The sequence below is a fragment of the Drosophila ficusphila genome, unplaced genomic scaffold, assembly GCF_018152265.1.
Source record: "Drosophila ficusphila isolate 14025-0441.05 unplaced genomic scaffold, ASM1815226v1 contig_198, whole genome shotgun sequence".
Taxonomy (NCBI): domain Eukaryota; kingdom Metazoa; phylum Arthropoda; class Insecta; order Diptera; family Drosophilidae; genus Drosophila; species Drosophila ficusphila.
Genome location: NW_025064092.1, coordinates 9,124,816 through 9,139,519, shown reverse-complemented (window position 1 = coordinate 9,139,519; position 14,704 = coordinate 9,124,816). Strand labels below are relative to the sequence as shown.

At 43.7% G+C, this 14,704-nt stretch overlaps 4 protein-coding genes and 1 long non-coding RNA gene across 8 annotated transcripts; 2 read left to right on the top strand and 3 right to left on the bottom strand.

Annotated features, from left to right (window-relative positions):
* Positions 1-3,412: 3,412 nt before the first annotated feature.
* Positions 3,413-6,172, bottom strand: LOC108091289. 2 transcript variants are annotated; one of them, XM_017190410.2, is made up of 2 exons: positions 3,988-6,131; positions 3,413-3,936 (listed from the first exon to the last, which is right to left on the bottom strand). In XM_017190410.2, exons 1-2 carry the CDS (start codon positions 4,272-4,274, stop codon positions 3,678-3,680), a joined length of 546 nt encoding a protein of 181 aa, XP_017045899.1. In that variant the 5' UTR covers positions 4,275-6,131; the 3' UTR covers positions 3,413-3,677. The 2 variants fall into 2 exon arrangements, with proteins under 2 accessions (XP_017045899.1, XP_017045900.1); XM_017190411.2 differs by having other exon boundaries at positions 3,809-3,925; positions 3,988-6,172.
* A 473-nt stretch (positions 6,173-6,645) lies between these two features.
* LOC108091297 lies at positions 6,646-7,354 on the top strand. The gene is made up of 2 exons (XR_001771384.1): positions 6,646-6,737; positions 6,995-7,354. It is a non-coding gene; the product is annotated as an uncharacterized LOC108091297 (long non-coding RNA).
* Positions 7,355-7,826: 472 nt separating this feature from the next.
* On the bottom strand, positions 7,827-11,391 carry LOC108091282 (DNA repair endonuclease XPF). Of its 3 annotated transcripts, none has more exons than XR_006245328.1 (7): positions 11,120-11,391; positions 10,901-11,062; positions 10,159-10,755; positions 9,951-10,105; positions 9,062-9,885; positions 7,996-8,996; positions 7,827-7,938 (listed from the first exon to the last, which is right to left on the bottom strand). XR_006245328.1 is itself a non-coding variant. In XM_017190398.2 (6 exons), exons 1-6 carry the CDS (start codon positions 11,350-11,352, stop codon positions 8,055-8,057), a joined length of 2,913 nt encoding a protein of 970 aa, XP_017045887.1. In that variant the 5' UTR covers positions 11,353-11,391; the 3' UTR covers positions 7,827-8,054. The 3 variants fall into 3 exon arrangements, 1 of the variants encoding a protein (XP_017045887.1); XR_006245327.1 differs by having other exon boundaries at positions 8,002-8,996; XM_017190398.2 differs by having other exon boundaries at positions 7,827-8,996.
* A 264-nt stretch (positions 11,392-11,655) lies between these two features.
* Positions 11,656-14,101, top strand: LOC108091354 (bifunctional lysine-specific demethylase and histidyl-hydroxylase NO66). The gene is made up of 2 exons (XM_017190506.2): positions 11,656-11,686; positions 11,758-14,101. Exon 2 carries the CDS (start codon positions 11,824-11,826, stop codon positions 13,906-13,908), a length of 2,085 nt encoding a protein of 694 aa, XP_017045995.1. The 5' UTR covers positions 11,656-11,686; positions 11,758-11,823; the 3' UTR covers positions 13,909-14,101.
* On the bottom strand, positions 14,099-14,704 carry LOC108091355 (39S ribosomal protein L33, mitochondrial). The gene is made up of 3 exons (XM_017190507.1): positions 14,569-14,704; positions 14,396-14,499; positions 14,099-14,210 (listed from the first exon to the last, which is right to left on the bottom strand). Exons 1-3 carry the CDS (start codon positions 14,607-14,609, stop codon positions 14,161-14,163), a joined length of 195 nt encoding a protein of 64 aa, XP_017045996.1. The 5' UTR covers positions 14,610-14,704; the 3' UTR covers positions 14,099-14,160.

Here is a 14,704-nt window from a genome sequence, read left to right as displayed (position 1 = left end):
ATCCTCCGGCCCTTCATTACTTAGACGGTTTACGGCAATCTGTGATTGCACATAAACTTACCTTTTTGATGATGTCCGGCGGAGGCAAACTTTAATTTCCTTCTATGCTGAAGCCAGTCCCTATGTGCGGCAAAAAAAAACAGGGGGATACAGAAAAGCAGGACCTTGAATTTAGCTTGCAGAACTGTTGATTCCGGAGGCCAAAATATTTAATACAAGAACTAGAAAATTCAGTAGAATTCTTTTAGGCAAACGCATTTCATTTGTGCTTTTATAAAGCTTTTATAGTGGGAGGACAGTCTTGATTTCTTTATCCTTGCCGCTTGTGTTCCTTTTGAGTTAGAGCTTTGTTTTCCATATTTTTTGTGAATTTCCTTTGGGGCGTGCATCTGTCTTCCCCTCCCCTGCTGCTCTATCTCTCTCTGTGTGGCAATCAAAACTTCAATGCAAATTATAAGGAATCGCTCGCATCTTCATCTCTGGCTTTATCCTCGCTCGGTGGACTCTGTCGCCCTTGTTGTGCCTTTTGTTGCTGCCTTCTGGCTGGTTTCCATTTCCGCAAAATGTCACGTACAGCGAGCAACATGTCCAAACATGCAACAAACTAAATGTTTCGCCTTTAAGGCCCTGTAAAACGCTCCTCCTTCTGCTCCTGCTCCTGGTCCTGCTCCTTATCCTTATCCTTTGCCTTCGCCTTCTCCTGATCCTGATCCCTCGTCCCCGAAAATCAAAGCACACAGCAGGCCATCAGAAGAACGCCGGAAGCGCTGGCATATTCGCAAAAAGGACGAAGGACGAGTGGAAGTCGAGGAACCAGGACCTAAGGCTATATATGCCCCCATTGCATTTGCAGCGAGGGTAGATCGAAAGTTTGGTGTCTCCTTAAGGTTTGCATAACTCAAAGTTCAATTAGATATTGAGTGAAAGGTTAAAAAAAAGGTTTAAAAAAAACTTAAAAAATTAGTTTTGAGCTTAAGGAGTTTTCCCAAATACTTCAGACATTTTTAATCTCATTCCTCCTGTTGGAAATTTTTTTTTTTTTTTTTTTTTTGCACATGCCTTCCTCTTGTTACCTTTCCTTTTTTGATCTTTTGTTTTTTTCTTAGAATAGCAGGGGACATTTAACCGTCAAATGCCATCCGCCCGCAAATCGGCCACGCCCACACCTAAGCGGGCGTGACGTCACTGCGAACGATGAGCAAAGGAAAGGAGGCAAAGGGAAAATGAAAAATCAAAATGAAAAATCGGAAGAAAGAGGAAATAAAGTAACACATTGCTTTCCATTTTCCAACACACTTGAACATGTTTCCGCACTTAGGCGAGTGCGTGAGGAGTGATGGGGGGGTGGTGGATGGGAGGTTAGGGGTGGGGGTGAGCGAGGGGACATGCATTCCACCACCCACCACCCGCAATCGCCGCCCTTCGTCAAGTGAGCACTTCACACGCCTACTAAGGCTCATATTACTTACTTAGTTTGCGTTTTACTCTTAATGAAGACGATTGCAAATAAGGAGGGGGTATTTTTTTTTGTGTTGGTGACCCCGATGGGGGAATGGTGACCTAACGAGGTGGGAAGACTTGAAGTAATCTTACATTGCCAGCGGGACCTGCATTCGGTGATTTCATCTCAAAAAGCCTATAAATTCCGGAGAATTTGTTATAATTATAATATAAAAGGTACTTTTTAATAAATCCCGGATTTAATTGACTTTATATATTTAATTATTCTATCTATAATCTGTAAATGAATCATTCTAGCAGTACCTAAACCAGCAAAAATAATTCAACCTAAGCTGGGATTAAGGCACAATCTGAAGGTTTTAGCCCCGAGACAACTTTTTAATGGGAATTTAAATCAAAGCATAATCGATTTAGTTTGTTTTTCTCTCGGAAAAGACACTTAGGAGACCCACGATAATGGGCGCTTGTCCTCCAGGATAATGCCCACTTTGAGTGCCCGAAAATCCAATGTTATGCCAACTGTGGAGTGGACCAAAAGCGTAGCCCCAAGGTGTAGGCAAAGCAATGCGCGCCCTGCCAGCCGAAAATTAAATTACATCACAATGGCAAGCGAGGGGGGTTGCAGAATCGGGGAGAATTCGGGGAGAGGGGGGGTCAAAGGGCGAGAGGGGGGTCAAAGTACACGGGGCGTTGTAGCAAGTCGGAGCCAAGACAGCGCCACATTTTCCACATTAACGAAATGCTTTTAATCGTGCACTTAACGCTCGTAAAATGTGATTTAATAGTTTCGGCGAATGCCAAAAGACAGGACACGAAAAAGGCAGGGGCGTCCTGCAAGGGGGACCCTTGCTCGGCAAAAGGGGGTGGTGACTGGTGACTGTGGTGCCTGTGGTGAATGTCCTTCCAACGGCGGCAGTGAAAGCGGATGAAGAAGTTGGCTGTCCTATAAGTTGGCGCAGTTCCTATTTAACCGCAAATGTGAGTGTGCGACTTTCGCATTGAGAAACACTATCCCTTATTATTTCAATTATATTTTTATTATACCTTAAGCTATCACCTGAGTACTATTTACTAAAATCAATTTATAATAGATATTTATTATTTGTAATATATATTTTTATACACGTATATCAAAAGATTCATTCAAGTGTAAACGCTTAATAGCAATTATAAAATAACTGGAATTAAGCACTAACGAAATACATTAGTTTCTACCTATATTATTCGCTCAGTGGCATCGGACGCACACAAGCACAGACAACTGACAGCCCAATTTGGGGCTGCATAGGTGCGAGCTTATCGGAGACTCCATCTCGATGGGAACTCAGTCGGCGACTTTGGGGAATTCTCCGGTCGTCGGTTGGCAAACAATAAAAGCCAACGGTTTGTGCTTTGTTCACACCGCGGACATGACGATGGGTGGCCAAGGGATGGGGATGGGGATGGGCTCGCTTCCAGTGCTGAAATCAATACGAACTGGGTCACCAAATGGGTCCCGCAGCGGTCACTTAACCCGGATCCGAGCACCAAGCTCCCCGATGCCCGCAGCAAACAAAAAGGCAGCATGTCGGACAATTGCCCTTGTGCCGCATGACGCCGGATGAATCCTGGTGACAAGGGGCTCTAAGCTTTCGATGCTGAAAAAATCACCTAACTGCGGCCAAAACTACTACAACAATTAAATTTTATCGAATTCGGATAGCTATATCATATACATAGCTGCCATAGAAAAGATCGAAAAAATATATATAAATTTAAAAAAAATGATAATGATGATGATGATATCCCACAAGCATGATTTTTAGAAAATCGTCTACCTTTTTATTTAAAAAAAAATTCATAAAATTCGAAAAACTATATATGTCATAGGAAAGATCGAAAAATTATTATAGAATTAACGGAAATAAATTTATAACATCGTTGTTTTTCATTAGACATGATTTTTTAGGAATAGAGTTTTCTAACGACTCTTGAATTTCGAATTAGGTTTCATAAAAATCAGACGACTTTATCATACAGCTGTCATAAAAATTTCGACAATAGTCGAAAGTGTAGAAAATGAATAGAAAAATCACCAAGCTTCGTTGTTGTTTTTGTTATTTAACCTTAATGTAATCCTTTCTAATTCAATTTGGTGAAAGTAAATTTTGTAATGTGTTCCTGCTAAATTTGTTCAAGTTTTCCATTGTGGTGGCAAAGAGGTGACCCAAACTTAACTAAACGGAGTTTAGCAAGCTGTTTTCCAGAGCGTAGAGCCCATTACCCTGTCGGTGAACGAAGCGGTGTCTGAGGGCCAAGGAGAGCGTCTCCTCTACGGACTTTCCAACCTCTTTCGAATCCCCTCCGACGGATCGGGCGACATAGTCCATGATTTCGTGGAGCAAGAGAGGTCGCCGCAGGACCTTAAATGCAGACAGGATCTGGTAACCGTAGTGGCTTTCCTCGGTCGATTCGAATATATCATCTGCAATGGGACTTCGGAATAGTTAATAGTTGTTCTTGATTGCTGAAGTGACTTAATCCTACTAGGAACTGCGGAGCATCGGTTTGGTGGCGTGCCTTCTTTTCTTTTTGCCCGGCACCGGCTGCTCCTCATCCCAATAGCCGCAGATCAAAGTGTATATGCCATTCTCCATGGCAAGAAAACCGTGCAACCAGCCGGCAGTCAACGTATTATCCACAGCCAATCGGACCTCGTCAATGGATTTCGCTTCCATTTCGGCCACATATCCAGCTACCTCTTCGAGAACCAGAGGTCGGTGGAAGACATTGAAGGCCTCCAAGATGTGGTCGGCGTACAGGTAACGGGACATTCCTAAAAATGTTTCTAGGTCTCTCCAAATTTCTGAGCGAATTTCGAAAAGGCTGAGGGGTTTCGAGTGATGAAAGTTGGCTCTCTGATTTTTTTTTTTTTGGGAAGTACTCACAATATGATAATTTTCTAATAAAAATATGCCTAATATTGCCTATTTTAAAATTGTAAGTTTGCAAAACTCACTTGTAGGTTGTTAACCTCTTGTAAGCTATCGCAACCCTAATTTTGCTGCCTGTTCGAGAACAAAAGTCCGTTGGGAACAAGACTGTCAATTTCAGTTAAGTCAAATGGTTACTTTCAGCAAAGTAAACCAACAGGAACTCTTCGATCGGGAGTTACTCAGCCATTAGAATAGACTTTAAGACCCGCCTTTTCCTCCCTAAACAAGTTTTAGGGCTTGTGGTTCATGGCTTTCGTTTATTTTGGCTTCCGAAATTCAGTGTTTTCCATTTGGCTGCCCCATTCGGGCGGTAATTTTCCAAGGACCCCACACCCCCCGGAAAAGATGGAGACCGGCGATTATATCGTTTACATTTACATTTACACCAAATGCAGGGAAAATTGGAACGCCAGCCATTCCCATTTTGCTGGCTCTTTTGGCCCATTTAGTTGTTGGTCGTTTAGCATTCGCATTCACTTCCAGATTTGTCATTTATGATAAGCAGTCTTGCCTTGAAAAAGGCACGGCCGGGGTCCCCCCTTCCGCCCCTTTAAGCCAGGAACTACTGTACTATTCCTTTTACGTATATATACATATATCAGTGAATCATGCTCTGTTTAACTGCATTTGGCTTAGATGCAAATCGAAATTCGGTAAGAGCGCTTAGTGGGAAATCTTTGTAACATACAGAAAAATCTGAGCAGAAAATCTCTATCATTTAAAGCACTAATCGAAAAGAAATTCAAGGCGAAATTGCATAAATCATGAGCAAAAGGATAGGGAAATGGGAATCATAGAATTTGTTAGATGAAGTTGATTTAAGGAACACAACTTTGTTTACAGTGTAGTCACCCACACGCGCATGAAGGTAAAATGTGCACCTGTGTGCGTTGGCTGTCAGAATTTCTTAAATGCATTTTCCTCGCTTTCCCGGCCGAGAAAGGCTTTACTAATGCCAGCGAGCCATAAAATATGTCAAATTGCCCAACAATTTTTCTCCTAATGAAATTAAGCTAAAATCGATGGAGAAATGCCTTTCTTGGCTTTGACTTTGACTAATGAAAGTGCGAAATGCTAAATGCCAAATGAAATAATTGCTCCAGGACTTTATTACTTTAATTACCAATACTTTTGATAAACTTAACTCGAAGCAACGAAAGTTTTATAAAATCAATTTTGACGATAAATTCCTCGTCGTAACAAATCAGATGCCAATTTCAGACACATTTCCCACAATTCCTGCCAATATTTAATGATGCCTGCGGTCAACGGTGCGGCTTTTAATTTGATGGCCATTGCCATTCCAATCTGGACTTCGTATTGGTTTTGTGCGGATGAATTCGAGTGAAGTATGCAAAAAGTTTGCAATTAATTTTGATCAATTATCGAATTAGACGAGACAACTTTGTTCAATTGAATTCAAGGAATTTCAGCTAATTTCATTTTGCACTCGACTGAATTTGTTTGTGTTGCTTAATTTGCCCACTTTAAGTTTTCCTTAAGGATACTTATGGAAGTGATGCCTCGCTTAACTTATCAATGCGAAGAAAATCTCTTGGTAGACCACTTGTAGCTCTAAATAGATGGCAATCTTCGAAAAAACTTAATATTTGGATTAAGTTGATTAATAAAAATTGGTTTAAAAAAAATAACACAAAATATATTGGTAATTATCATTTATTGTTATTGCTTTACTGTTATTGCTTTATTGATTTGCCCCCGAAAATCCCTCACCACAAAAAACTAGCCACAAAAAAGAAAATGCGGCAAATCAAGGATCCATTTGGGCTTCGGTGAGTGAAAATTAACGTTGTCATTGGGGGAGCGAAAAAAATCGTAGGGGCTAAATGATTTGGGGTTTCGGTTCAGGTTTCCCCGCTGCCCATTGATTGAAGCGTTTGTTGCGGCCAAAATGGGAAAGTCGGAAAGGGAAATGGAATCTGGAAAAGTGGGCAGAAGGGGAGTGGCGAAACCGACACCCCGGGCAAACAGAAATCAGTAGCAGGACAAGAGTGCTGTAATGGAGTTTTAATTGTACCCCATCCGGCCGCCCCTCCCCCCCTTCTTTCATGAGTTTTTCAACCTCCCTCCTCCCAGATTTTCGCCCGCTGGCATTTTCCGATTTTCCCGGGCACAAAGCGCAGCCAATTGGCAAATATGCTTTGACACACACCGGATCGGATCGTTTCGGATCGAAAGGCCACAAAGCCAGTCCCAATGTCCAGAGACCAGCCGCCAACGGCAGCCAAGTTTTGGATTCACTTGCGCTGAAAAGTGCACACAATAACGGACTATATATAGGTACTATACTTAAATATAAATATTTATGTATACCACATATTAATTTTAATTTTGAATCCCAATCATTTAAAAAATAAGTTAAGAAGTAGCTGTACATATCTGACAGACCTTGATTAGTTAAATATTAAATATATAAATGTTAAATATATAAATATTAAATATATAAATATTAAATATATTAATATATATATATATAAAGTTGACTTGTATATTATAACATGGAGTTTTAAAAATTTGTGATAAATTTTCCCTACCAGAACAGATTAGAACTCTCATATGATGAATTATATCAATTGGCTTTGCACTGTGCATGCAGCATTTGCTCAAACACATTCACTAGCCCGACTATTCACGAGGAGGTGGCGGACAGACCCGGAGATAATGCCAGCAATCAGAAACACGCTCCAAGCGCGCTTTGACCAATGAGCCGCAACAGAAAGCGAGAGCCAGAGCAAACATTAGGGGAAGTTGGTGAATTGCATTGGAATACAGATACCCTGCACTAAATTTAAAGTTTTGAGAAACACTTATGCTAACTGTTTAAAAGAACCCTTTAAAATCACATCATTAAAACAAAAAAGCCATTTTAAAGTAAATAAAAAATCTTAGAAAAATAATAGTAACCCAAGAAAATACGCAATGGATATCTAAAGAGAATACATTTATGACTTACATCTCAATCTGGAGCTGTTTTGCAGGTGAATTGTTGGTGAAAAACTTCATTCAGGTGAATTGTTGGTGAAAAACTTCATTCATAGCTTATAGGTTGTATCACATTGTCTGGCTGTTAATGTTGCAGGTTTTTCGCTCGAAGTAATCCTTCGGGATGGATTCGCACAGACATCCAGTGCGGGGGCAATTAAAAATTTATTGAAAATTGATTTTTAAGCGCCCATCCCCGGTGACACCGACTGCAGTTTGCAGTCGCAGTCAGTCGCATCCCCAGCGGTCAGCGCTGCTTCCCTGTTTCCCGACTGTCAATGTTGTCTGCCGGCCAGACAGTCGCCACGCCTCATTCTCATTTCCATGTTCGTCCGCATCCGCATCCGCATCTGCATCTGCATCCTCATCCCGTTCCCTTGTCGAGTTAATTGCAACGTTTAAAAAATTTCCATAATTTCGCGCGTTCACTGTTTGCTCGGCACTTTAGTGCTCCTGCTTTTGCCGCTGTCTCTGCTCCACCGACTCCTGTTCTTTGCATCTATTTATACGCAATTTTTAAATTAAATTATTCATAGTATGTGCGGCGTGTTTATACATAAACCTTCATTATGTTTTATGCGCCCCTCCCCGCCGCAGTTAACTTGTGTTTGTGCTCTATCGACGACCCCTTCGCGATTCGGCGGCCGCCTTCCTGAAGCGATTGTGCGATCCGGCGCCAAATTGTTTTCCAGCTGCCAGCATCGCAGTTGAGCCGGCCACCTCGTCCTTCTCCGGCAAGTGGGCCACATGCAGGATATCGTACAGCAGCTTGGCGCTCTCCTGCGACTGCAGCAGCTCCTCGAGCTCTTTTTGGCTGCGCAGCAACAATTGCCGCAGGCTGCCGCCCTTCCGGAGCAGGCCGTGTATATTGCGCGTGTGAACGCCGGGCAGGCGGAGCAGGAAATCGTAGACACCGCTATTGAAATGCAGTTGCTCCCCCTCCGTTGGGTCGTTGCTGCCCAGGGCCACGGCCTTTTGGGGATCCGGCTCCGCTTTTCCCAGCTTCAGCTCCTCAAAAAGCTGCGCGGTGGCATACGGACTGGGCGACCAGATGAGTCGAAGCTTCGGGAAGTGCAGCGTGAGCAGCTGCAGTTTCTGAACGATATCCGCATTGGCCATGCTCGTCTGCTGGGATAGCATGAATTTACCCTGGAGGTGAAAGGGCTTGTTCTGATCGAATTCGATCAGCAATATGGGCTTTGCGTAATGCCGCTGCATCTGCACACATTGGTTGTACAACCTTCCGGAATTGAGGGAACCAATCAAATCCGAAATGGACTTGCGTTCCACACAAACATCCGGGGTGAGTATATAATCGCCAATCGTAATGGTCAAGGGGAGAACCTCCAAGCCACGCTTGTGAATCAAGCACGGCAAGTCCGAGCGAAACTCACGCATATCCACAATGACTTTGGGCGTCTCTTTTGACACCGGCGGCTCTTGTCCGCCTGCCTTCCGACTCTTGGCATTCTCGCCGGCCAATTCATCATCGTAGTTCTTGAACAGCAGGAAGGCTTCATCGGTTTTGCCATCCTGGTACTCGGGTATAACCATTTTCTATGGAAAAATAAGATATTTAAGCATTCTGCAATCTAAAGCATTACAAATTGAGTCGAACTCACACTTTTGGTCTCGATAATCAACTCAAAGGCAGCCTTCTCCCGACGCAAGCTGGTTAAATAAGCCTGCTCCTCAACTGTACGTGCATGAATGAGAAAATACACCTTCATTCGCTCCGCGGGCGGCAATCGGCGCCTGGCTTCAAATACCTCCAATTGCCGAATGGCCGTGACATTCGTATTGTACATGACCACATAGTGCGGCTGCAGTTGCTCCAAAACGTGCTCCAGAGCCATCGATCCCTCCCGTTCGGTTTTGAAGGTCTGCAGACAAATGTGCGGCTGATGGGGCACCGTCGCAAGTGCCGCTGTCACATCAAATTGCTCCAAATCTGGTATGGCTTCGAAAATGGAGGAATCCGGATCGGATTTAATGTCCAGTAAGGCATTCTGCTCCACCGGCTGCGTCATGGTGAGCATGTAGCTCTCCTCGAAATGCTGGCCATCTGCATCCGATTCGCTTAGAAGCTGAGCCAGTTCATCCAGACCAGCTGGTGGCGGTTGCGAACCAGAAACCTCCTCCTTCAATGCCTCTTTTTTGGTGACAGCTCCTTCAGAAGGTACTGCTGCCTTTGACTGACCCTCCTTGGTGTACTTATCGCTCAGCTTGCCCACGGGCACTTCGTGATGCAAGGCCTGCTGGAGCAGGAAACGAGGACCACCTTGCGTGAGATACTGTTTGAGTTGAAAGCAAGTGCGTGCATCCTGGCAGAGGATCAGAACCTTCGGCTGCTCCGATCGTCTGCAACGTCGCATATCACCGGGTATATCTTGAGTGAGCAGATCCGTGAGAGCCTGCCATTTGGGACAGGGTTCGGGTTCGAACTCTTTAATCAAATACATAAATTAGATAAGGAGCAAAAGGTGAAAATTGTAGGGTAGGGTAGCTTACCCTGTTGTCCGTTGAAAACACGTTGTCTGGAAAGCTTGAAGATCTGCTCGGCAGCATCCAGTAAAGTCCATCCTGAGTTGCTTAGAGCATATTCCGTGCTGCGGTAGCGTTTCATCAAGGCATAGGCACTTACGGCATCATGATACATGGTGGAGCTATAAACTACATTAATTAAATAAACAGAAAAACATGACCAAATACAACTAACATCATCAAACTCCTCAGAATCTTGAGATCCGCCACGATTAACTTTGTTTGCGAATTAAGCTGATGCCAAATGCAATCCAATTGCGCCTGCAGAATCTTGTGAAACTTCTTCGTGACACAATTTTCCACAGTAACCGCATCCATGTCAACAGTACGATTAATCCGCTTTATCTCACGCACCAAAAAGTTCATAATGTCTAGGATGTGCGATTGAATGGAGGTCATGCTCTCGCTGAGTGGAACATGCAGCTCGATCGTTTGTGTCTGCCACGGCTGCAAAGCTCCACGAACAGTGGCATGGAATCGCGGCCAAATATACAAATGTTTTACGAACAAATTGCGCATGGTGCGCTCCACATGCGAATAGCCAATGGTGAAGGCCTCTGGACTGCTTGAAAATGCCTTGACGAATCCAGTTTTATTCTTTTGGCGATACAATCGCAATGCGAATGCCTCCTGGCAACTCTCGATAATGGTGTGAGCTCTTAGGACAATTATTCCACTGATCAGCTCGATGGGAATGCGCTGTTTTAGGAGATCCACTACCAGGATTCGGGTGCTAATAAACTGCAGGCCACCTTCCACATAAACGCGCTCTCTACAATTTTTTTTATGGGATAAACATTTCAATTTAAATTGATAGAAAAATGTACGCATTTGTAAAAAAAAATAAAAAGTGGAAAAGTAAAAAAGGAACCCGGAAACTATATAAAGCTACAGTGCTATAGAGATTAGAGGTTTACCTTTCGGTCGCGGTGTTAGCTACTTCGTGGACGTATTTCTGTTCCACTTTGGACTTGTAATACTGTTCTTCCCAATCCGAACTGTTTATCACGAGGACCAAATTCCCAGAATCGCTGTAGGCCTTTAAAATGTTGATCAAAACGCGTTCGTAACTCAATCCCCTATGAGAAAGAAACCCAGGATTAATTTGGCACATCACTTTAGTTCGAATGCCTTACTTGGCGCAAACTAGAAGACCGTCCGCCGTTACCAGATCAAGAAACATTTGTTTTTCATATTCAAGGAGGACCACATCCTTGCGCATCAAATATTCCTCCGCGGTCACGATGTTGGCCAAATCTTCGTCCTCCTCAAGAGCGGCGGTGGTTTCCAACAATTTAGCAGCGTCAGTTTTTGCCGGCGACATCGGTTTCGCCTCTTTTTCAACATTTTCTGCCTCCGTTTCGGACATAATTCAATATGTTTAATTTCGCAACTTAACAAATCTGCCGGGAAAATCAGCTGCTTGTTTTATCGATAAGCGATTAAGACAAGGCTGCCAGACAGTCAAAAAACGTTTGTTTATCGGCAAACTTTGAAACCATTTTTAAAAGTTCGAGATTCAGAAAAAGGCTGAACTTAACAAACTTTCTTTATATGAAAACGGTTCTTTCCTAAAAGGAAAGGAAAGTAATGCTAAACAAATATTTATAATTTAGTAACGTTTACTTGGTTTCACTGTACCCTTTTCAACTTCTATCGATTATAAATCGATAAGCGACCGGCAATAATAGCTGTAAAACTAAGCACGTGCAAAAAATATTTAAAATTTGCCCCGAAAATCGCAATTAACCGATTCATATCTTTTGTTTTGCAGAGACGATTGTCAGTTGTGAATACTCGTCGTTACATTCCCCAATTTTTTTCGAATATCTCCCAAAAAATGCCTAAAGCGGCATCATCTTTGGCTACTGAAGCCCAGGGCGGCCGCAAAAAGTCCAAAACCCTTACTAACGGTAAAGCTAAAAACAAGAAAACAGTTAATTCTGACATCGACATGGAGAATATAGATAATCTAGTTGAAGAACTACTTGATCCGACAAAAAAACTAACTAAGGAGCAGCAAGAAAGGCGCAAAACACTGGAGGGCTATTTGATGTCTGAATTGGGAGACAACACGGGTTCTGATGGAGAATCAGGTCAAGAGTCAAGTCATCCTTCACCGGAACCATTGTCCAAGAAGGGCAAATCGAAGGCAGCCAGACCAACAGATCGCAAGAGACATCATCAAACAGAGGACTCTCCGCCAGAAGATACGAACAATAATAAAAAAGAGGGAAAGGTAACCTCCTCCAAAAGCAAACAACGACGCAGCCAAGGATTGGAGAAAACTTCACCAATTCTTGTAAACGGTGGGGCTGCAGCCTGTCCTCTGGTGCGAAAATCCCTGCCAGCGTCAAAAGCTACAGCTTCGCAATCCCCTTCTCCCGCCAAATCCTGCCCTCTGCCAGCCAAACCCAAAACCTGTCCTCCGGCCAAAAAGGAGAACGTCAAAAGCTGTACGATAAAGCAGGAGAAGCCGGACGACGAGGAGGAGGGTCCCTATACCAGTTCAAAAGTCGAATGGGGGAGTCGTTGCGACAGAGAAGAAGCCACGCCGTCGTTGCCAAAGGAAATCCACCGAACCAATAGCATCGAAGAAGGCCGTCGCATATTGCGGTGGATCCTCAATCCAGTTCAACCCGAACACTTTTTTGAGGACTCTTGGGAGAAGAACGCCTGCCTGGTGCAGCGCAGGAACCCAAAATACTTTAGCGATCTCATATCCTTTCGCATGATCGATGAAATGCTGATCCGCAATCATCTAGACTTCACCGTCAATCTGGATGTGACCAGCTACAAGAACGGCAAGCGCGAGACTTTGAACCCCGACGGCAGGGCATTGCCGCCAACTGTTTGGGGTTTCTATTCGGATGGCTGCAGCATTCGTCTGCTGAATCCATCCACCTATCTCTCGGGATTGAGACAGGTGTGCAGTATGCTGCAGGAGTTCTTCCACTGTTTGGTCGGGGCAAACGTCTACTTAACGCCGCCAAATAGTCAGGGATTTGCGCCGCATTACGATGACATCGAAGCGTTTGTTATCCAAGTCGAGGGACGCAAGCGTTGGCGGTTGTACAAGCCGCCCGAAAAGTCGGATGTGCTGGCCAGGATTTCGTCTGGCAACTATGAGCAAGAGCAGTTAGGCGAGCCGATACTCGATGAGGTCCTGGAGGCCGGCGATGTAATGTACTTCCCCCGGGGCACCGTCCATCAGGCGCTTTGCCAGGAGGATCACCACTCGCTGCACATCACGTTAAGTGTGTACCAGCAGCAGGCATATGCAAATCTCTTGGAAACCCTAATGCCCATTGTCCTAAAAAAGGCTGTGACACAGAGTGTGGCCTTGCGTCGCGGCTTGCCGCTGCACACCTGGCAGGTCTTGGGCAATTCGCATAGTTCCGAGAAGAGCCAGTCGCGCACCCAACTGGTAGATAGTGTTCAGAAGTTAGTTGGCAAATATCTGATGCCTTCAGCCGAGGATATTGATCAGGCGGTGGACCAGCTCGCCAAAAAGTTCCAACACGAGGCCCTACCGCCGACTATTTTGCCAGATGAAAAGGTGCGCACCGTTTTCGGTTCGAGGAATCAAATCGATGAGCAGGGAAACTGCATTTGCGATTACGAACTTACCGCCGAGACATCCGTACGTTTGCTGCGAGCCAATATACTGCGACTCGTTAAAGAGGACGATGGTCTGCGAATCTACCACCATGTGGACAATGCCCTCGAGTACTGCAAATACGAGCCCGTTTTCATGGAGATCCTGCCCGCCGAAGGGGCTGCGGTAGAGCTCTTGATCGCCGCCTATCCCATGTATGTAAAGGTTGGCCAGTTGCCCATGAAAAGCACGGATCGCAAAATTGAAGTGGCCACCGCTCTGTGGGAACGGGGTCTCCTGATGACCGAAGAGCCATTCGATGCGTGAAATCCTGCAAGCGTATAACATGTGAACAATTCTGCACGATATGGAAACCCATGATCCGGAGAATATTCAAAAGTCAATTATTATTTTTTGTACTCATTTTTAAGATGAATTTGTGTATTAGTTATGTATGTAATCCGAAAGTTTATAAAAAACCAACAATTGTATTGTATAATGAAAAGTTTTGCTTAAATGACTTTTTAACATTTATTTGCTCTAACTAACAGGAAAAGTCTAAAATTAATGGGGTTTTCCTTAAGCGCTGCGGATTTTCTTGCGTTCGCGATAGAGGCTTTCTTGTTGAACTAAAAAAGAGAAAAAATATTTAAAGAATTGTGGCTTTTGGATTACCTCTTTAAGAAACATTAGAAATCAAGCAAATGGAAGGCATAAAGTACTAGCCGGTTAAGTGAAAGGGTGTTTGAAATCTTTATGGTCCTTTTAAGGGGCTAGATTTTTTACGTGTTCATCATTCGATGACAGTACTCACTGTAGGGATCAAAGCGTATTATTTCCAATTTTTCGGCCAAACGATCGCGAAAGGCATTATACTGATGTCCACTGACCACACTTTCCAGCACAACCATGATACGCCTGTAAAACAATTGATGTTTATAAATAATTATATTAATAAATCAACTTTTTGTTAAAAATATAACTTACTTGCTCTTCACTTTCTTGAATAAAACATTTGTCAGACGCATGTTGTTTTAGGAAATCCGGCAAACTTGAAAAATACCCTGAAAAAGTCGCAGAAATTGTTGTGCAAGAAAAGAGATAGGTTTAGAAAACAGCTGAC